The sequence below is a fragment of the Primulina tabacum genome, chromosome 17 (assembly GCF_025594145.1).
Source record: "Primulina tabacum isolate GXHZ01 chromosome 17, ASM2559414v2, whole genome shotgun sequence".
In the NCBI taxonomy this organism is placed as follows: Eukaryota; Viridiplantae; Streptophyta; class Magnoliopsida; order Lamiales; family Gesneriaceae; genus Primulina; species Primulina tabacum.
Window position 1 is genome coordinate 25,376,303 of NC_134566.1, and position 22,822 is coordinate 25,399,124.

General features: G+C 41.5%; 1 protein-coding gene across 3 annotated transcripts; it reads right to left on the minus strand.

The window, feature by feature from the left end:
- Positions 1-1,559: 1,559 nt before the first annotated feature.
- On the minus strand, positions 1,560-22,289 carry LOC142531965 (uridine 5'-monophosphate synthase-like). 3 transcript variants are annotated; one of them, XR_012816427.1, is made up of 7 exons: positions 21,791-22,289; positions 20,906-20,982; positions 20,041-20,124; positions 19,756-19,838; positions 19,583-19,670; positions 2,604-3,171; positions 1,560-2,019 (listed from the first exon to the last, which is right to left on the minus strand). XR_012816427.1 is itself a non-coding variant. In XM_075638252.1 (6 exons), the coding sequence occupies exons 3-6, from the start codon at positions 20,104-20,106 to the stop codon at positions 2,953-2,955; spliced, it is 456 nt and encodes a 151-aa protein (XP_075494367.1). In that variant the 5' UTR covers positions 20,107-20,124; positions 20,906-20,982; positions 21,791-22,286; the 3' UTR covers positions 2,044-2,952. The 3 variants fall into 3 exon arrangements, 1 of the variants encoding a protein (XP_075494367.1); XR_012816428.1 differs by having other exon boundaries at positions 2,600-3,171; XM_075638252.1 differs by lacking the exon at positions 1,560-2,019 and having other exon boundaries at positions 2,044-3,171; positions 21,791-22,286.
- Positions 22,290-22,822: the final 533 nt, after the last annotated feature.

The window sequence follows — 22,822 nt, forward strand, 5'->3', positions numbered from 1 at the left end:
TCGCGAACCGACTCAGTTCATTTACATACTTAACTAGATCAAAATTCAATTTAGGTACAGACTGTCTTCATGTGTTTTTTTTATCAGCCAACCATAAATTTGAAACTATAATACTCATGATCGATTGGTTTACCTGTTATTTATATTAGAATAAGTAAATAATTAATACACTAGCCTAAAATAAAATATACACTTAATTTGAAATAAAACAAAGCTCAAGGCAAACCGATGAGCTAAGCAGCCAGCTGCCAATTTGTCCTCACTGTGCATGGCCAAAAACATCGATTGAATTTTTTTTTTTTTTAAAAGATATTATAAATTCGTAGGGGAATTTAATTTAATGAAAAAAGATGTGCAAATAATAATGAACACGATCGTGAATTCTCTTGGTGGATAGTTTTGCGAGGAAAAAGGGAGTTTGTCGTTTGGGAAAATAGAGCAGATTGTGCGGTCGGTCACGAGCTTACACTGAACACTTTCTGATCACGTGACTTCTTTGTCATTTTTCTTGCCCCGTTCATAACAATAATTGACATATCATACACACACGCTTTTTCTAAGCAACAGCGTCGACTCGATTCATATATATATATATATAGTACATATTTCATAATATAATTTTGATATACAATAATATTTTTTATTCAGATTAGCACATATTACATAATTTTTCATTATAACATAACTAACAAAAATAATACTTTTGTAATAAAAAAAATATTTTGAAGTAATATTTTTTGTGGATCGAGTCAAAATTTTGTATAAACATGATTGACTCGTAAAATAATATCACGTGAATTTTTGTACATATATACCATCGATCATTGTCACCGATCATTGCCTACAAGTGTACAGAGTAGAAAGGAGAACAAGATTTTGCATTGGAGAGCGTAATTGCAATTTGAGATCGGTTAGAGAGACGAAATTATCATTTTGAATATATATTTAAGATTATATATATATATATATACTATTCTACATTATTAAAATCGAAAGATTTAGAATATTTAACTTTAGTGTCATATTATCAAAAGATAACCGATCCATCTTCTCAAACTATAAAAATTATTTCTTTTTAATAAAAATATTATATAAATATATTTTAGTACCTTTATATTTAATTTATATTTAACATATCCTAATGAAAATTATTTATAATTTTAAATTTTTAAATCGTCATATCACCATACAATAAAAATTAATTTTTAAAAAATCAATTTTATAATTTTTTTTAATTTTAATATAATATTTAGATTTTTATTAAAAAAAACTATTTAATATACATGAACTCATCTCATATCAAATGACACTTGTTAGTATAAGTACGAAAATGAAGTGGGTAACAAATTAATTTTGGTCCAAAGTTTTTTTTTTAAAAAGTTAAACTTGTCACGTATAATTGAAAACATTGAAATATATTGTGAGCATGTGGCAAGACTCAAAATCAAACATCTTTAAAAAGTTTGATCCGTTTGTGTAAAAATACCATAACTTACTTGATGTTTTAATTCAATATTTATATGCAATAAATCTATTGTAAGAAAGTGGGCTAAATAGATGCTTTAATTAATATCAAATGAAAAAGGCGAATTCACATGCAATGTATGTGCATCTTGCTTGAATCTAACAAAAGCCTACAACAGAATTAGATGTTTATAAAAAACATGATCGTAAAAAGTTATGGAATTCTGCATCAGAGAAAGGGCCGTCAAGCTCAAACGAGATTTCATACACAGGCAGCAATTTATGCTTAATGTTTGAAAACAACAAGGTCAAGCCATGTCTAAGGCTTTTCCCCGGATGATGTCGTGCAACCGTGAATTCTTGAAATTTTACCCGCCGGATGAGATGCGTCAAAACAGAAAGCGAAAGGAGCAAATCAAAATTTGTTACTTGCAATCCAGCAAATATGCATCCCATCCTTGATGCCGGTACTCGCGTGCTGCCTCAGCAGGGTTGGCTGCCTTTATTAAACCACGGCCAACAATGATAACTGTCGCTGCCTCTCGCAGAAATGACCTGTTGTCGTGAGGCCAGTAAAAATTATGCAAATATTTGGTAATACAGTATATTGGATCGATTTTTAAGCTTTTTTCAGTTCTCTTCAAAGATTAAAAAAAGCGTGACGCGCAAAACATTGGTCTCAGGTGGAGAAGTTCATGAGAAAAGAAATGCCAAACATTTATCAAGCATGCCATCACATAACCTTTAATGCCATGAAATTAGTTCAGGAAGTCTTGAGCCAGTTTTGTAGGTTTTTCCATTAAGATATTGCAATTAAGAAGCAAACATCATTATTTAACAAAAGAAAACTCGTTCTTATTTCCATAATCTATAGAATCCAACCGAACTTTGATGTACACAACCAATTTAACACTCGTTTTTCTTACTAATTGCAAATTCCTAAACTGCCCTCTTATGAAAAATCCATTTCATAGGCAATGAAAATGCTGTTTTTCTTGATAATAAGATACAAAAGTAAAGCTTGGTATGAGAATTTGCATTACAAAACTAACGGAAAAAGAAAACCAAAAAAACTACCTTTGCACGTTTCTGCTTAAGGCAATGTAAAGGAGTGCTATATTAAAATGGACTTTACTTACAGAACTTGGAGTGTTATATTGCTGTCCCAAAGAATCTCCACCTTTGACCAATTGGACACCAGGGGTTGCGTGAATAAGTGATGGATTTCCAGTACCAAGATGCAGGATTGATGGAGATGAATCCAATTACAAAGTCTGCATGATCTTCTGCTATTTTTACAGCCGCAGCCGTGTAATCACCCTTGGCCAGGTTGCCACATGAACTCATCTCAGCAAGTAATAACTGCAACGTCTACTCGTTTTTAAAAGTGCGGAAATATACATATTTTTTAAAGCTCTCATTTTGAAAATAAACATTTAAATAAATCACATGCATGCAATCCTACGTAAAAACATCATTTAAAAATCATCATAAGCAATTATCATTAAAAATATATAGCGGAATAATAAAAATGAGCAAGAATCCTAACACCCAACAATAATATAAAACAGTGTATAAAATCCTCATATCCTCTCCAAAACATAAAATCATAATGTGCGGAAAATCATAAGGTCGTCGGGTCGTCTCGCCCACCACGTCTGCTGACTCAGAGTCCAGCACCTCCAGTCTCTTCGGCATCGAACTCACCTGCATCACACATGCCTAGTGAGTCTAAAGACTCAACACACACGTACCATAAATAACAAATACCTATACATAGCACACAGCAGTGAAAAATATCATAATCAACATATCCTTCATAAACTTTAAAAGTTTAAAGTAAATGTGTCGTGTAAAATAATGACGTGTCAAAACAGCTCATCGTTAATCATCATTCATCGTTCATCATTCATCGTTTATCATTTATCATTTCCTTTGGTGAATTCAGTTCATTAGAGTTGACTATCGTACATCATCATTTACGATGGATCCATCATACATAGAACCGCGGTATCTAGTGGCTATCGGACATCAGTGACAGGATTACTCATCCACTGTGCATAGGCCTCATCATCAGCATTTACATATACATATTAAACGTTTACATATACTTCGATAGTCACAACTAATTCTCATCATTCAATGCATCGTCATTTACATCACTTATAAAAATTATGCACAAATGCAATTTTCTTTAAATTCAAGCAAGCAACGTATATTTTCATAAATTCTTAAAAAATCGCGAATCATGATGCATAAACATTCAAAATATGGTAAATTTGTGCGCAGGGCGCTGTCATGACCAAAATCTCACCCCGGGTGCAAAATGACTATTTTGCCCCTGGAAACCCAAAAATTACCGTTTCACCCCTGGACCTCTAAAATTGACCCGAAGCTTACCAAACTCCTTAAATTGTCCCAAAACATTTTTAAAAGCATTCTTAGACGTAACTCGAGCCAAATTCAGAACTTCATCGATTCGTTTTAACACTTGGACCGGGGCCCTGGTTTTAACCCGAATTGACTCGAAAACTTAACCAAAACTTTCCCAACTATCACCATACCTAAAACACTCATTTACAGCCTTAAAACCACATTTTCCAGCCCACTAAGACCCATTACAACAAGGCGCACGTTGCTGGAAATTCAGTCAAGTCTAGGTCGAAAAACCCTTGGTGCAAACTTTCCATAATTTCGTTCTTATCACGTGACTGAATAGACCAACTCCTATCCAACCTCCCCTGGACCTCTCTAGGACTATACTGAACCGGAACAAGCCAAGGACAAAACTCCATGCAAGCCAAGAAGCACCACTCTTATCTAGACCTCAAAAAAAAGAACGTCTGGCGGCTCCTACGTTAACTTCGATTCCATCCATTCTTACATCACCTCCAGCAGCGAGCGACCACCCTAGACCATGACTCCGACCCACAGTGGTCAGGTCCACGGCCCGAGATGGTTCATCACGCTACCAGCTACACGCATACACCCGAGCGCACACTCGATCGCTTCCCAGCAAGGCGTCGCACAGCCCTTCGCTCAATCCGTTACAACCCCGACATCACCCTCAAGACACCCTCTTAATACCGTGAACAACCCTTAGCACACACCAAAACCAGCAGCCCTTGCAACCAATACAAGAAAACGTGAGCAACACAGCACAAACATGCAATATTCCAATGCAAAACCGAAATATTCATCATGTCCTAGACTAGATCGAAAGATTTCATGAACATACGCATGCACAGCAGTAATATCAACGTGAATGATGCAATACAATGTAACAAGCGTGCCTGATGAGTTTATTATGTACAAATGCTCAAAGGACCCGAGGAATGGAAGGAGCTTGAGATTGAACGAAAGGAAGAAACCGAAATTCTATGTTGTAGCACTCACGACTGCGTGGGTTTTTCTTCGAATGACAAGTGCGGTGTTAGCTGAAGTGGCTCATAATTAAGCACATGTAAAGGATTCGACATGTACTTACGCAGCATGGTGACGTGGAACACATTATGAACTCCCGCAAGATTCGGCGATAATGCAACTCTATACGCAAGTGTTCCAACTCTCTCTAGGATCTCGAATGGTCCGATGAATCTAGGGCTGAGCTTGCCCTTCTTCCCGAACCTCATCACACCCTTCATCGGTGCGACCTTCACGAAAACATGATCCCCTACTGCGAACTCAAGATCTTGCCGCCTCTTATCAGCATAACTCTTCTGACTGGCTCTGTGCAGTCTTCATCCTGTCCCGAATCCTGGCAACTAAATCTGTTGTCTTTCTGACAATATCCGGACCCAACTCTGCTCTCTCACCTACCTCATCTCAATAAACTGACGACCTACACTTCCTCTCGTATAGTGCCTCGTATAGAGCCATACCTATCGATGCCTGATAACCTGTTGTTGTATGTGAACTCCACAAGAGGTAACTTCAGCTCCCAGCTGCCTTGGAAGTCTATCATGCAAGCTCGGAGTAGGTCCTCCAGAATCTGAATAACCCTCTCTGACTGACCGTCTGTCTGAAGATGAAAAGCGGTACTGAACAGTAGCATTCGTACTCAAAGCCTAGTGAAGACTCTTTCAGAATGAAGACGTAAATCTCGGATCCCCGTCTGACACGATTGACACTGGAATCCTTTGCAGTCTGACTATCTCTCTGATGTACAGCTCTGCGTACTGAGTCATGGTGAGTGTCTTCCTGATCGGTAAGAAATGAGCTGACTTAGTGAGCCGATCAACATTCACCCAAATGGCATTGTATCCTCCAGTAGTCCTCGGAAGCCCCCCTGTTACGAAGTCCACAGTAATATTCTCCCGTTTTCACTCGGGAATATGGAGTGGTCTCAGCTTCCCTGCAGGTCTCTGGTGCTCTGTTAACCTGCTGACAAGTCAAACACTCGGAGACGAATCGCAGAATATCCCGCTTCATGCTCGTCCACCAATACAGAGTCTGTAGATCCTTATACATCTTCGTACCCATCTCCTCTATCGCATGTTCAGTTCTTATGTGTGAAGAAGTACTTCAGTCTCTTATGATCTGTGAAAATCCTGCACTTCTCCCCATACAGATAGTGTATCCAGATCTTCAGGGCAAATACCACTGCGGCTAGCTCGAGGTCATGAGTCGGATAATTCTTCTCCTAGACCTTCAGTTGTCTGGACGCACTCTGTCCAGCTGCATCAGAACCGCGCCCAAACCAAGCTTAAATGCATCTGTATAGACCACAAACTCTCCTTGCTCTGATGGCATAGCTAGTACAGGTGCAGTGGTCAATGCTAGATTCAGTCTGTCAAAGCTCTCCTGACACTCTGGTCCCTCAGATAAACTTGAGATTCTTCTTCGTCAAGGCGGTTACAAGCACCGCAATAGAAGAGAAGCCCTGGATAAACTTCCTATAATAACATGTCAATCCCAAAAACTACGGATCTTTGTCACGCTCTTCGGAACTGGCCAATCTCTTACTGCATCTACTTTGCTGGGGTCGACCTCTATGCCATCCTGAGATACAATGTGGCCCAAGAATGCCACCCTGTCAAGCCAAAACTCACACTTGCTGAACTTGGCATACAGTTGCCTATCCTGTAGAGTCTGTAACACTGTCATCAGATGCTGACTGTGCTCCTCCCTGCTCTTCGAATAGATCAGAATATCGTCAATGAAGACTGTGACGAACTGATCTAAATATGGCTGAAACACGCGATTCATGAGATCCGTGAAAATCGCTGGCACGTTCGTCAAACCGAAGGGCATCACCAAGAACTCATAGTGCCCGTATCGCGTCCGGAAGGCTGTCTTATGTACATCCGACTCTCTCACCTTCAGCTGATGGTATCCAGATCGAAGGTCTATCTTAGAGAACACTGAGGCTCTCTGAAGCTGATCAAATAAGTCCTCGATCCTAGGCAACAGATACTTATTCTTAACTGTGACTCTGTTTAGCTCTCTGTAGTCAATGCACAGTCGCATGCTACCATCCTTCTTATTAACAAACAGCATTGGAGCGTCCCAAGGAGAAAAACTAGGGCAAATGAAACCCTTATCCAGAAGATCCTGAATCTGATCCTTGAGCTCTTTCATCTCTGCAGACGCTAATCGATATGGTGCCTTAGATATTGGCACTGGCCCTGGCATGAGCTCAATAGAGAAGTCCACCTCTCTATCTGATGGAATGCCTGAAACATCGTCAGGGAATACGTTGGAGAACTTACTGAACACATCCACATCCTTCAGCCTCTGACTGGCTGACTCTGTCACTGACACGATGCTGGCTAAGAATGTCTGGCAGCCTCTCTTGATAAGCTTCCTCGTACACATGCAGGAAATGACGTGCGTGGACTGCTGAAGTCTAGCTACCTCAAATACAAACGGCTTCTCCACTGGGAGGTCTGACAGTACACTGACCTCTGGCGAAAATCTATGACTGCGCCGTGAGACGTTAGCCAGTCCATACCTAATATGATGTCGAACTCCGGTAGTGGTAAGACTATCAAATCTGCGTGCACCGAATACTTCTATAACCGAAACTCCAATCTCTTTACTATCTGGGAGGTGAACATCTGATCCCCGGATGGGATTGATACTCTGAAACTCAAATCCATCGCTCCTGGTATGATTCCTAGCCGCTTCATGAAAGATTCGGATATAAACGAATGCGTAGCCCATGAATCTAGCAATGCATGCGTGGCTACACCTGCAATGTATATCCTCCCTACGACAAAAAATACCATCAAATCTAATAGAGTTGAACTTAGAGATTTCTTATCGGCATTTAACCCAAAATCCTCGAAAAATCACTGAATTAACCCAAACATCATTTCCTAAAATTACGAAATTGAGCTTCGTAACATCGAAAATCGTAATTAGTCCCATAAAGTTTCGAACATTTCATTTTGGTCCTTAAATTAACCTGTCATTACAATTGGGTCCTTAAAATTTTTCGGACCTAACAATTATATTCTTAATCCCAACCAAGTAGAACATGCATCCTAAACCTTTCTAAGTTATAAATCCCACAATTAAACCCTCAAACAATCATAAAATTCATGCAATAGTACAGTAAATTAAAATCTTAAAACAAAAAGGTTACCAGTAATCAGTGTCGAGTCTGGTGCTGTCTCAGGCTCCTCGGCATGCATCACATATGCCCCGCCGGTAGTGGGGCCCTTGCTCTTAGGGCAGTCTGCTGCTTTGTGGCCCTCCTGTCCACAAACGAAACACCTGTAGGACCCCCATAAGCACTTGCCGATATGAAATTTGTTGCACTGCGGGCAAGGCTGTCTGTCATCTGGCTTAGGCGCCTGAGGAGGTCCCTGCTGCTGCTGTTGTTGTGGCTTCCTGAACTGCCCTTGGGGCTTCTGATGCCCATGCTGTCTCGGTGGTCCAATAAACTATTTCTTCTGCGGCTGGGAACTGGGCTGAGCCGGATGTCGCTTCCGCTGCATCTCAAAATCGATATCCCGTAGAGTCTGCTCAGCTTGAAAAGCGCAGGCGGTGGCCTCATCGTAACCTGCCGGCCTCATCAACATGACATCCCGGCGGAGGGTGGATCTCAATCAATCCAAAAAGTACGGCAGCTTCTGATCGGCATCTCTCGATATCATGGGCACAAAGTGACAGCCCCTGTCGAACTTGCGGATCAACTCCGCCACAGATGAATCCTCCTGGCGGAGACTCATGAACTCCCTCGTCAGGCGGCCCCTGACGTCTGCTGGCAAGTACTTCCCGTAGAATAACTCCTTGAACCTGGCCCAGGTAAGGGTGGCCAACTCCATTGCATGCACGACTCCCTCCCACCATAGGGACGCATCATCTCTCAGCATGTAGATGGCGCACCTGGCTCGGTCGCCATCCCTCATCTGAAGGTAATCAAAATGAAGCTCCAGTGATCTGATCCACCCCTCAGCTACGAATGGATCAGTGGTACCCCTGAACTCCTTCGGGTTGAGCCTATGAAACTGCTCAAAAATATCAGCCTGCTGGCGAGGCGCCTGCTAGGCCTGCTCCATGAGCCTCGCTATCCCCTCAAGTACTCGGGTAGCGGGGTCCCCCGGTGGTGGTGGTGGTGGAGGGACCCCTGCCACCCTCAGGAATATCATCCACTCTGACCATCTTGGGCTCGCGTCTGCGAGGCATTTCTGAATATAATCCAATTAAAAACGTAACCCATCATGCAATTAATCTAGTTTTGAAAATAATGAACCTTAAATTCCTAGACGTAAACTCTAATCGATTAAGTTTGGTTTTTGGGCTCGAGTTTACGTCTAGGAATGCTTATAAAAATGTTTTCGGACATTTTAAGGAGTTTGGTAAGCTTCGAGTCAATTTTAGAGGTCCAGGGGTTAAACGATAATTTTTGGGTTTCCAGGGGCAAAATGGTCATTTTGGTTCTGGCAGCGCCCTAAGCACAAATTTATGATATTTTAAATTTTTATGCATCATGATTCACGATTTTTAAGATTTTATGAAAATATACGTTGACTGGTTGAATTTAAAGAAAATTGCATTTGTGCATGATTTTTATAAGTGATGTAAATGACGATGCATTGAATGATGAGAATTAGTTGTGACTATCGAAGTATATGTAAATGTTTAATATGTATATGTAAATGTTGATGATGAGGCCTGGGCACAGTGGATGGGTAATCCTGTCAGTTGTGTCCGACAGCTGCCGGGCACCGCGGTTCTATGTATGATGGATCCATCGTAAATGATGATGTACGATAGTCACCTCTAATGAACTGAATGATGAATGATCAATGGTAAATGATGATTAATAATGAGCTGTTTTGACACGTCATGATTGCATATGACACGTTTACATTAAGCTTTAAAATTCATGAAGGATATGTTGAATATGATATTTTTCACTGTTGTGTGCTATGTATAGGTATTTGTTATTTATGGTACAGGTGTTTTGAGTCTTTAGACTCACTAGGCGTGTGTGATGTAGGCGAGTTCGATGTCGAGGAGACTGGAGGTGCTGGACTCTGAGTCAAAGGGCCTGGTGGGCGACACGACCCGAGGACCTATGATTTTTCCGCACATTATGATTTATGTTTTGGAGAGGATACGGTGATTTTATACGCTGTTTTATTTTACAGTTGATGTTAGGATTTTGCTCGTCTTTACTCCGTTATATTTTTATGGGTAATTGCTTATGATAATTTTTAAATGATGTTTTTAAGTAGGATTTCATGCATGCGATTTTTTTTAAATGGTTAATTTCAAAATGAGAGCTTTTTTAAAAAAAAAAACTATTTCCGCACTTTTAAAACGATTGACGTTTCAGTTGGTATCAGAGCCAGGGTCCTGTATAGGGTTGTGCCATCGCAAGCTTCTGCAGCTCAGTCTTCAACACCTCAAGTCTGTAAGCTTTTACGATTTAAATGTTTTCAAGAATTTATTGTTGTCACCTGCATGATTTCATTATTTACGCTTTATGATGATTTACTACTTATGTTTTAACTGTTTTTACGATTTAAGGTTCAGTATTTTCAAAACTAGATTAATTGCATGATGGGTTACGTTTTTAATTAGATTATATTCAGATATGCCTCACAGACGCGAGCCTAGGATGGTCAGAGTGGATGATATTCCTGAGGGTGGCAGGGGCCCTCCACCACCACCACCACCGGGGGACCCCGCTACCCGAGTACTTGAGGGGATAGCGAGGCTCATGAAGCAGGCGCAGCAGGCGCCTCGCCACCAAGCTGATATTTTTGAGCAGTTCCGTAGGCTCAACCCAAAGGAGTTCGGGGGTACCACTGATACATTCGTAGCTGAGGGGTGGATCAGATCACTGGAGCTTCACTTTGATTACCTTCAGATGAGGGATGGCGACCGGGCCAGGTGCGCCATTTATATGCTGAGAGATGATGCGTTCCTATGGTGGGATGAGAGTCGCGCATGCTGTGGACTTGGCCACCCTTACCTGGGCCAGGTTCAAGGAGTTATTCTACGGGAAGTACTTTCCAGCAGACGTCAGGGGCCGCCTGACGAGGGAGTTCACGAGTCTCCGCCAGGGGGATTCATCTGTGGCGGAGTTCATCCGCAAGTTCGACAGGGGCTGTCACTTTGTACCCATGATAGCGAGAGATGCCGATGAGAAGCTGCGGCACTTTTTGGATGGATTGAGACCCACCCTCCGCCGGGATGTCATGTTGATGAGGCCGAAAGGTTACGATGAGGACACCGCCTGCGCTTTTCAGGCGGAGCAGGCTCTGCAGGATATAGATTTTGAGATGCAGCGGAAGCGGCATCAGGCTCAGCCCATTTCCCAGCCGCAAAAGAAACAATTTACTGGACCGCTCAGACAGCAGGGGCAGCAGAAGCCCCAAGGGCAGTTTAGGAGGCCACAGCAACAGCAGCAGAGACCTCATCAGGCGCCAGGGGCGCCTAAGCCAGATGACAGGCAGCATTGCCCGCAGTGCAACTAATTTCATATCGGCAAGTGCTTATGGAGGACCTACATGTGTTTCGTTTGTGGCCAGGAGGGCCACAAAGCAGCAGACTGCCCTAAGAGCAAAGGCCCCACTACCGGCAGGGCATATGTGATGCATGCCGAGGAGGCTGAGTCAGCACCAGACTCGACACTGATTACTGATAACCCTTTTGGTTTAAGATTTTAATTTACTTTACAATTGCATGGATTTTATGATTGTATGAGTACTTAATTGTGGAACTTATAACATAGAAAGATTTAGGATGCATGTTCTACTTGGTTGGGATTAAGAATTTAATTGTTTGATTCGAGGAATTATAGGGACCTAATTGTAATAACAGATAATTGAAGGACCAAAATGCAATTTTCGAAACTTTAAGGGGGTAATTTGCAATTTGTGATTTTTCTGAGGCTGAATTTCGAATTCTGGGGAATGATATTTGGGGTTAATTCAGTGATTTTTTTAGGATTTTGGGTTAATTGCCGATAAGAAGTTCTTTAAGTTCAACTCTATCAGATTTGATGATATGTTGTCGCAGGAATGATATATATTGTAGGAGTAGCCACGCATGCGTTGCTAGATTCAGGAGCTACGCATTCGTTTATATCCAAATCTTTCATGAAGCGACTAGGAATCATACCAGTAGCGATGGATTTGGGTTTTAGAGTATCGATCCCATCCGGGATCAGATGTTCACTTCCCAGATAGTGAAGAGATTGGAGCTCAGATTGCAGCAGAAGGCAGTACAAGCAGATCTGATAGTACTTCCGTTGCCAGAGTTTGATATCATCTTGGGCATGGACTGCTCTCTTCTTATGGAGCAGTAATAGATTTTCGCAAGAGGTCAGTATCTGTCAGACATCCCAGTGGAAAACCGTTTGTTTTCGAGGCAGCTAGACATCACCAGTTCCCGCACGTCATTTCCTGCATGTGTGTGAGGAAGCTTATTAAGAGAGGCTGCCAAGCATTCTTAGCCAGCATTGTATCAGTGTCAGAGCCAGTCAGTCAGAGGCTGGAGGATGTGGATGTGGTCAGCGAGTTCTCCAGCGTGTTCCCTGACGATGTTTCAGGCATTTCACCAGACAGAGAGGTGGACTTCTCTATTGAGCTCATGCCAAGGACAGTGCCGATATCTAAAGCACCCTACCGATTAGCGCCTGCAGAGATGAAAGAGCTCAAGGATCAGATTCAGGATCTTCTGGATAAGGGTTTCATTCGCCCTAGTTTTTCCCCATAGGAAGCGCCAGTGCTATTTCTTAAGAAAAAGGATGGCAGCACGCGACTGTCCATTAATTACAGAGAGCTGAACAGGGTCACAGTCAAGAATAAGTATCCGCTGCCGAGGATCGAGGACTTATTTGATCAACTTCAGGGAGCCTCAGTGTTCTCCAAGATAGACTCCGATCCGGTTATTATCAGCTGAAAGTGAGGGAGTCAGATGTGCATAAGACAGCCTTCCGGACGCGTTACGGGCACTACGAATTCTTGCTGATGCCCTTCGGTTTGACGAACGCGCCAGCGATCTTCATGGATCTCATGAATCGCGTGTTTATGCCATTCTTATTCGAAGAGCAGGGAGGAGCACAGTCAGCAATCTGAGGGCAGTATTGTAGACTTTTCAGGATAGACGACTGTATGCCAAGTTCAGCAAGTGTAAGTTTTGGCATGACGGAGTGGCATTCTTGGGCCACATTGTATCTCAGGATGGCATAGAGGTCGACCCCAGCAAAGTAGAGGCAGTCGGAGATTGGCCAGTTCCGAAGAACGTGACAGAGATCCGCTGTTTCTTGGAATTGACAGGTTATTACAGGAAGTTTATCCAGGGCTTCTCTTCTATTGCGGTGCCTATGACCGCCTTGACGAAGAAGAACGCCAAGTTTATCTGGGGATCAGAGTGTCAGGAGAGCTTTGACAGACTGAAGCTAGCATTGACCACTGCACCTGTACTAGCTATGCCATCAGGGCAAGGAGAGTTTGTGGTCTATACAGATGCATCTAAGCTTTGTTTGGGAGCGGTTCTGATGCAGCAAGGACAGAGTGATAGCCTACGTGTCCAGACAGCTGAAGATCCATGAGAAGAATTATCGACTCATGACCTCGAGCTAGCCGCAGTGGTATTTGCCCTGAAGATCTGGAGACACTATATGTATGGGGAGAAGTTCAGGATTTTCACAAATCATAAGAGCCTGAAGTACTTCTTCACACAGAAGGAACTGAACATGCGACAGAGGAGATGGCTCGAGCTGGTGAAGGATTATGATTGTGACATTAACTACCATCCGGGTAAGGCTAATGTAGTTGCAGACGCTCTGAGCAGGAAGCACGCAGTGATTGCCCATCTATCAGTGCAGAGACCGCTACAGCTTGAGACTTAGAGATTTGAGCCTGCAGTTTATGCCAGGGGCAAGGCCCCGAATCTTGCTACTCTGACAGTGCAGCCGACTCTGAGAGACAGAATCCGGACAGGGCAGACTTCTGATGAGCAGTTACAGAAGTAAAGACAGAGGGACGAGGCTAAAGGCCAGAGACTGTATGCAGTTGTGGACGGCATAGTCAGATATAGGGACCGCCTATGGGTTCCTGACAGTGATTCCCTTCGAGCAGATATATTGAGCGAGGCCCACAGCACCCCGTACTCCATCCATCCAGGGAGTACGAAGATGTATAAGGATCTACAGACTCTGTATTGGTGGCCGGGCATGAAGCGGGATATTCTGCGATTCGTATCCAGAGTGTTTGACTTGTCAGCAGGTTAAGACAGAGCACCAGAGACCTGCAGGGAAGCTGAGACCACTCCCTATTCCCGAGTGGAAACGGGAGAATATTACTATGGACTTCGTGACAGGGCTTCCGAGGACTACTGGAGGATACAATGCCATTTGGGTGAATGTTGATCGGCTCACTAAGTCAGCTCATTTCTTACCGATCAGGAAGACACTCACCATGACTCAGTACGCAGAGCTGTACATCAGAGAGATAGTCAGACTGCAAAGGATTCCAGTGTCAATCGTGTCAGACGAGGATCCGAGATTTACGTCTTCATTCTGAAAGAGTCTTCACTAGGCTTTGAGTACGAAGCTACTGTTCAGTACCGCTTTTCATCTTCAGACAGACGGTCAGTCAGAGAGGGTTATTCAGATTCTGGAGGACCTACTCCGAGCTTGCATGATAGACTTCCAAGGCAGCTCGGAGCCGAAGATACCTCTTGTGGAGTACACATACAACAACAGTTATCAGACATCGATAGGTATGGCTCCATACGAGGCCCTTTACGCGAGGAAGTGTAGGTCACCAGTTTATTGGGATGAGATAGGTGAGCGAGCAGAGTTGGGTCCGGATATTGTCAAAAGACAGCAGATCTAGTGGCCAGGATTAGAGACAGGATGAGGACTGCACACAGCCGCAGAAGAGTTATGCTGATCAGTGGCGGCGAGATCTGGAGTTCCCAGTATGGGATCATGTGTTCGTGAAGGTCGCACCGATGAAGGGTGTGATGAGGTTCGGAATGAAGGGCAAGCTCAGCCCTAGATTCATCGGACCATTTGAGATCCTAGAGAGAGTTGGGACACTTGCGTACAGAGTTGCATTACTGCCGAATCTGGCGGGAGTTCATAACGTGTTCCACGTCTCCATGGTGCGTAAGTACATGTCGAATCCTTCACATGTGCTTAACTATGAGCCACTTCAACTGACGCCGCACCTATCTTTTGAGGAGAGAGCCACTCAGATTCTGGACAAACAGGAAAAGAGGCTCCGGAACAAGGTGATATAGATGGTCAAGGTCAAGTGGCTGAATCATTCTGAGGAGGAGGCTACTTGGGAGACCGAGACCGAGATGAGGAGTCGCTACCCGGAGTTATTTGGTACGTTCTGATTTCGAGGTATAAGGTCCAGGAATTTAATTCACGTAACCTGAATGCATGCAATCTAGGATTTTTATTTTAAATTATGTGTTTAATTGTTTTTATGCATTTATTGCATAATTCATGTATGATAGGATTTAATTCATGAAATTTTAAAAGTTCATGCATTAGGGGGTTCTAGGTGCATTTCACGCTCGAACGAGGAACGGAGACCGGAGAATTTTCAGGAAAATTATTTTATAACATGATTAATTTTTATTAATTTACTTGATGTGTTTTTAAGTGTATTTTTCAAAAATAGAATTTTATTGAGTATTTTTACCCGCATGATTTTTTTTTAACGGTTAAGCAAATTTTATCGAATCGAAGGACTTTTTGAGGGTTCGGCTAATATTTTCAAAACCTTTCCAACACGAAATATTTTTCGGGAGTATGTTTGGATTTAATGGGCCTAATTTTAAGCTTATTGGGCTTAAAAATCTTTTTTATTTAAAATTAGGGCCCATTAACTAAATTATTATCTATATAATTAACACTTAATTGTTCCCTAAGCATTCCCACTAAACCTAATAACTTCACTCAGCCGCCCACCCCCCTTCAATCAGTCATCTTCTTCGTGAGTTGCAGCAACAAAAATTTGGTGCCTCCATTTCCATTCGGCCGTGTGTCCCATTGCATTGTTTGTTCACAAAGAAAACATTAGGCACGCTTGTTACTTCGTTTTCGCATCATTCACGTTAATATTATTGATGTGTATGCATGTGTACATGAAATATTTTGGTCTAGTCAAGAACATGAGGAATCCATCGGTTTTGTTCCATCGTATTGCATTTGGTGTTGTGTTGTTCACGTTTTCTAGTTTTGTTGCAAGGGGACTGCCAAGCTCAGGCTATTACGTGGCTAGGGTCGTGAGTTACTGCTGTCAAGGGGCTGGTAGTGCTAAGGGTTGCCATCGGGGAGAAACCGAGCGCTGGTCTCGTTTTTTTTTTTTTTTGTGCTTTGAGGATGGGGCTGTCGAGAGGTTAGAAGTAGGCGGTGGTGCAAGGGCTGCTCCTAAGCCTCGGACCAGACCCTGGTGGGTCTGAGTCGTGGCCTTGGATGGCCCGAACACTGCAGGGCGTGGTGCTGTAGGCGACCGCATGAGCTTGGTGAAGGGGGTCTCGGGTTGGGCTCGTTCTAGCGTTCCTCGGTTGGCTGCGCTTCATGGCTTGCATGGGGCTGTAGCCGTGAGTTCCTCGAGTCCAGAGGTGTCCTAGGATGGTCTAGGGAGGGTCGAGTCATTGCTGGTCCAGCTGGGTTTGGGCTAGGGAGGTAATTATGGTAGGGGTGCAACTACGGTTCGAGTGGGTTCTTTTGGGAATTTTCCAGCAGTATATGGTTCATGGCCGAGGGGTGTAGAGGTCTGGTTTGGATGTTTTTAGAGCCTTTTTGATATTTATTAGGTGTAGGAAAAAGTTGGGAAAAAATTTGGTTGTGTTTCGAGTCGATTCGGATTAAAACCGGGACCCCGCAACTTTTAAAACGAATCGATTAAGTTTGGTTTTTGGGCTCGAGTTTACGTCTAGGAATGCTTATAAAAATGTTTTGGGACATTTTAAGGAGTTTGGTAAGTTTCGAGTCAATTTTAGAGGCCCAGGGGTTAAACGATAATTTTTGGGTTTCCAGGGGCAAAATGGTCATTTTGCACCCGGGATGAGATTTTGGTTCTGACAGCACCCTGAGCACAAATTTATGATATTTTAAATGTTTATGCATCATTATTCACGATTTTTAAGATTTTACGAAAATATACGTTGCCTGGTTGAATTTAAAGAAAATTGCATTTGTGCATGATTTTTATAAGTGATGTAAATGATGATGTTTTGAACGATGGGAATTAGTTGTGACTATCAAAGTATATGTAAATGTTTAAGATGTATATGTAAATGTTGATGATGAGGCCTGGGCACAGTGGATGGGTAATCCTGTCAGTTGTGTCCGACAGCTGCCTGGGCACCGCGGTTCTATGTATGATGGATCCATCGTAAATGATGATGTACGATAGTCACCTCTAATGAACTGAATGATGAATGATCAATGGTAAATGATGATTAATAATGAGCTGTTTTGACACGTCATGATTGCATATGACACGTTTACATTAAGCTTTAAAATTCATGAAGGATATGTTGAATATGATATTTTTCACTGTTGTGTGCTATGTATAGGTATTTGTTATTTATGGTACAGGTGTTTTGAGTCTTTAGACTCACTAGGCGTGTGTGATGTAGGCGAGTTCGATGTCGAGGAGACTGGAGGTGCTGGACTCTGAGTCAAATGGTCTGGTGGGCGACACGACCCGAGGACCTATGATTTTTCCGCACATTATGACTTTATGTTTTGGACAGGATACGATGATTTTATACGCTGTTTTATTTTACAGTTGATGTTAGGATTTTGCTCGTCTTTACTCTGTTATATTTTTATGGGTAATTGCTTATGATAATTTTTAAATGATGTTTTTAAGTAGGATTGTATGCATGCGATTTTTTTCAAATGGTTATTTTCACAATGAGAGCTTTAAAAATATATATATATTTCCGCACTTTTAAAACGGTAGACGTTTCAGTTGGTATCAGAGCCGACCTCTCTGAATACGGTGTGGTTCAAGGATGAACCAAGCGGAAGCTGGTGGGCATGTAAGGCTCGGGCCCGAAGAGGGCGGGGGGTGATCGCCGGTGCCATGAGGTTGCACGGACAATGAGCAGCTCCTGGAGGGCTTCTAGGCGGAGGGAACATGTATGAACTGATCTTACACCGAAAGGAGAGGAATTCCGAAACTGTTCAGGTATGGGACTGTGCAAATGAGGAGGGCTTAAAAGATTTGATATGTACTAATCATATCAAGAAGGTGCATCTTCTTTTCGGTAGCTCATCACATAAGAACTCCAAAGTTAAGCGTGCTTGACTTAGGGCAATTTTGGGATGGGTGACTAACTTCCCAGGGTATGTGTGAGTGAGGACATAAGCACGCTGGAAAGACCCGTCTTGATACAGTGAGGACAGTCATCGAATCTGGGGCGTTACAAGTAGACCCCCTTCACAAAGCTCATGTGATCGCCTACAGCACCACGCCTTGCAGTGTTCGGGCCATCCATGGCCACGACTCATACCCACCAGGGTCTGGTCCGAGGCTTAGGAGCAGCCCTTGCACACCACCGCCTACTTCTAACCTCTCGACAGCCCCATCCTCAAAGCACAAACAAAACAAAAACGAGACCAGCGCTCGGTTCCTCCCCGATGGCAACCCCTAAGCATTATCAGGCCCTTGACAGCAGTAACTCACGACCCTAGCCAAGCAATAGCCTGAGCTTGGCAGTCCCCTTGCAACAAAACTAGAAAACGTGAACAACACAACACCAAATGCAATACAATGGAACAAAAACGATGGATTCCTCATGTTCTTGACTAGATCGAAAGATTTCATGAACATACGCATGTACAGCAGTAATATCAACGTGAATGATGCAAAACAATGTAACAAGCGTGCCTGATGAGTTTTTGATGTACAAATGCTCGAAGGACCCGAGACGTGGAAGGAACTTGAGGTTGAAGGAAAGGAAGAAATAACTGATTGGAGGGGGTGGGCGGCTGAGTGGAGAGTGATTAGGTTAGTGGAAATACTTAGGGGAATAATTAGGTGTTAATTATATAGATAACAATTAGTTAATGGGCCACAAATTGCAATTTAAAAGTTCTAAAAAAAAATTTAAGCCCGATAAGATTAAAAGTAGGCCCATTAAATCCAAACACACTCCCGAAAAATATTTCGTGTTGAAAAGTTTTTTTTGAAAATAATAGCCAAACCCTCAAAAAGTCACCCGATTCGATAAAATTTACATACCGTTAAAAATTATGCTCTGGAGGTAAAATACCCAACAAAGCCCGTTTCTTGAAAAGTACCTTTAAAACATCTTAAATAAATTAATAAAAATTAATCATGTATTTAAATAATTTTTCCTGAAAATTCTCCGGTCTCCGTTCCTCGTTCGAGCGCGAAATGCATCTAGAAACCCTAATGCATGAACTTTTAAAATTTCATGAATTAAATTCTATCATGCATGAATGATGCATAAAATAATTAAACACATAATAAAAATAAAAATCCTATATTACATGCATTCAGATTACGTGATTTAAATTCCTGGACCTTACAATAACAGTCCTCTGCCACGAGGTAACTGGTAAATCCCGTCACAGGTAGAGTTTAAATTAGAGATATGAAAGAGAGTTCTTATCTCTCTTGTTCAAAATTGAGCATAACATCCTAACCTTCAATTTCAATCCATCCACAACTCCTGGACCTGAAATTATATGTGCGTTTACTATGTCTGCCCACTCCAATATATGTAAGATACCTCTGCATAGAACAAACAAATAAGAATCATTGCTAAAAGCAGCAGAAAAATCAGAATATAAACAGAAAAGTGAGCAAAATAACTCACCCTTCATATTGTATGGCTACTGTGTTACCAATGTCAGCAAACTTCCGATCTTCAAAGATTAGGAAATTATGTTTCTCTGCAATCTTCAAAAGTGCGACCATAATCAGTCTTAGCCAAAGAATCAATATTCAGGTAATGAATGGGATCTAATACGAGTAGCACGTATCTCACATTTTCAGAACAAAAAAGAGGGTATTCGATCAGCTTGATAAATGAGGGATAAAGTCATCTTAATAATCAGAATTAAGGAACCGCTATGCCAAAAATATGATGGTTCTAACGTACCAAACGAAGCTTAGATCCAAAATCATCGGTGAAATCAGGAAATATATCCACATGGGTTTTTAACATGAAAATCTCAGCTCCAACCTGCAGAATGAAATAAGAGGGTAAGATGATTGTTCAAAATCTGCATGCATTTACAACAACTGTGCCATCTAAAACACTGCACGGGGTTTATCTCAATTGACACGTGTGATACATAGTAGCATGAATGAGCTAAAGACATGACTGTAGATAATGACTTATAATTGGCACACTGTTTGCTCAAAGCCACCAGATCTTCATTAGAAAGAGAAAAAAGAAGATGAACTACTAGTTGGCTACTAGATTCCTCGTCCTCTTATTTTATTGGGCATGGAATATGAAAATTTATCAACATAAAGCAGCCGTAGATACATATATACTTTACTTTTTTAAGTTGAACACATATCATCTGATCAAGAGAAATTTCCAGTAAATATCCAGCATTCCAACTACCACGTGATTCGAAAAAATATAAATATAAAAGGGAATGACAATGGTCTATGGTCAAATTCTTTAACGGATAAATCTCTAATTCGAAAAAATATAAATATAAAAGTGAATGACAATGGTCAAATTCTTTAACGGATAAATCTCTAATAGATGATCACAAGAGATTGAAATCAACTTTCCAAACTTCCTAGTCTATCTGACCCAACTTCTTATCTTATTTATGATATGCAAATGGTGACCACTACTCAATCAGGATAATACAGATTCTAATGCCAAATGAATAAATGATTCCAAAATCATATTCTGAACTGGTTATGACAATTCACACAAAAAATACAGCAGGCTAAACATCATCAGCCAATAAGAAAGTAGTAATTATTTTTCGTCACCTCACCTTGTCTACAATTTCAAGCAACTCAGCAGCAGTGGCAACATCAGCAGCCACACCTGCAGAAGTAGGAATAACGGCACCTGAAATAATATTGTTTCCATGAAGTAGAGATCGAAAAACATGTTCACAAATACCATCAATATCTACTGGAGAAGCAGCAATGAAGGCAATAATAAATACAGAAGTTGCGGTCAATAAGGTAGGGATCATCAAAACACCAAACCATCCAATGTAAAGATGGTTTTTGGTGCTGGTTATCCGGTTACAGATACATACGTCTCTATAAAATTGCAGTTTAAAACAGGTGCCTAATTGTACACAGTCAACCACCAGCAGATATCTAGGCTGTGTTGGAAATAACACATCATAGAATAGTATTACTTTCTACTAAGCTGTAGTTTATAGCTCTTTAGAATAGTATTGCTTTCTACTAAGCTGTAGTTTATAGCTCTTTATAATGAAGTAGCCACGACAGAGCAATCTTATGCCGACCAGTAAAGAGTAAATGGCATTATACTGACGTACTATTGTTGCACCTAATGCAAAAAAGCCGAGCTTTACCCTAGAGCCACCAAAATTCACGCAAGCACGCAATAAAGAAAAATTCAAGCAGAAAGGATGGTCAAATAAATTACCGCAGCAAAAAAATGTGCCACCAGTTTCATACATCATGTACATTCATGCACCAGTTTCACCTTCATCGCGTTATAAATACTCAATGATAAAATGGTCTAGAGGAATATAAATATTTTCAGTCTCTTCCTCTGTGAACTAAATGCAGCTCAAAGCCAAAAAAAAAACACGGATACATTTTTCGTTACGCGGCTAAAATAGCATTAGCTGACAAGATTTACACAAACACTACATTGACTAAACTACATTCTTCACCTATCAATCATGACTACGGCGTCAGTCACCTTCAGGCCAGCAGCGCGGAGTGGCGCAGCAGTCTCGAGCACAGAGGCGCCGCTAGTTACGAGATCCTCAACAATAAGGCAAACCTGACTTGACTCAAATGCTCCTTCAATCGCTTTTGCTGTGCCGTAGTCTTTGACCTCCTTGCGACGCATGAGCATCGGAATCTCGGAGGAGACGGAAATGCATGTGGCGATGGGGAGGGCGGTGTAGGGAACGCCGCAAACAACTTGGTATACGGAGGTTGGAGGGAGGGTTTTGATCAGAGCGTGGGAGATTTGGCGGAGCAGCGAAGGGTAGGAAACAATGAGGCGTAGGTCCATGTAGATTGGGGAGGAGATGCCGGATTTGAGCTTGAAGCTGCCGAACTTGACGGCGGCTATATCGTGGAGCTGCAGGATTAGGGACTCCATCGTTGGCACTGCCAATGGAGCAAGTGTGTCTGAGGAGTGGGGGTCATGGGGGAAATGAGGAAAAAGGGGGCGGCGCAAGTGTTTATTCAATGAAAGGAAGTCGAGAGTAATTTACTTTTTTATTTTTTATTTAAAATTTAATTTTCTTGATTAGACATTAGTGGTAGGTCAAGGCTTGATGTTTGAGTCGAGTTTCGACCCACAAATTTTTTACTATAACACAAAATAATTTAAATTTTTTACAATTTTTTTTTTCAGACTTGCTTCCCCATAAAATTTAGAAAAGATATCAATTATAAATTACGTTTGATAGCATTTTTGATAATGTTATAACATTGTGATTTTTATGAATATTTTTAACAACTTACTTGAATTATAATATATATCTCATATTAAAATATTTACATATAAGATATCAATTATATATTACAACACTATCAAATTTTATTTTAAACTCAATAAATATCTTTTAATTATCAATTTTTATTTAATTATCTCATATTAAAATGTTTAATATAAATATAAATTATTTATGTGTTAACATGTTTAATAATTAAACTCAATCTCCACTCAAATTATTATTCGAACTAAA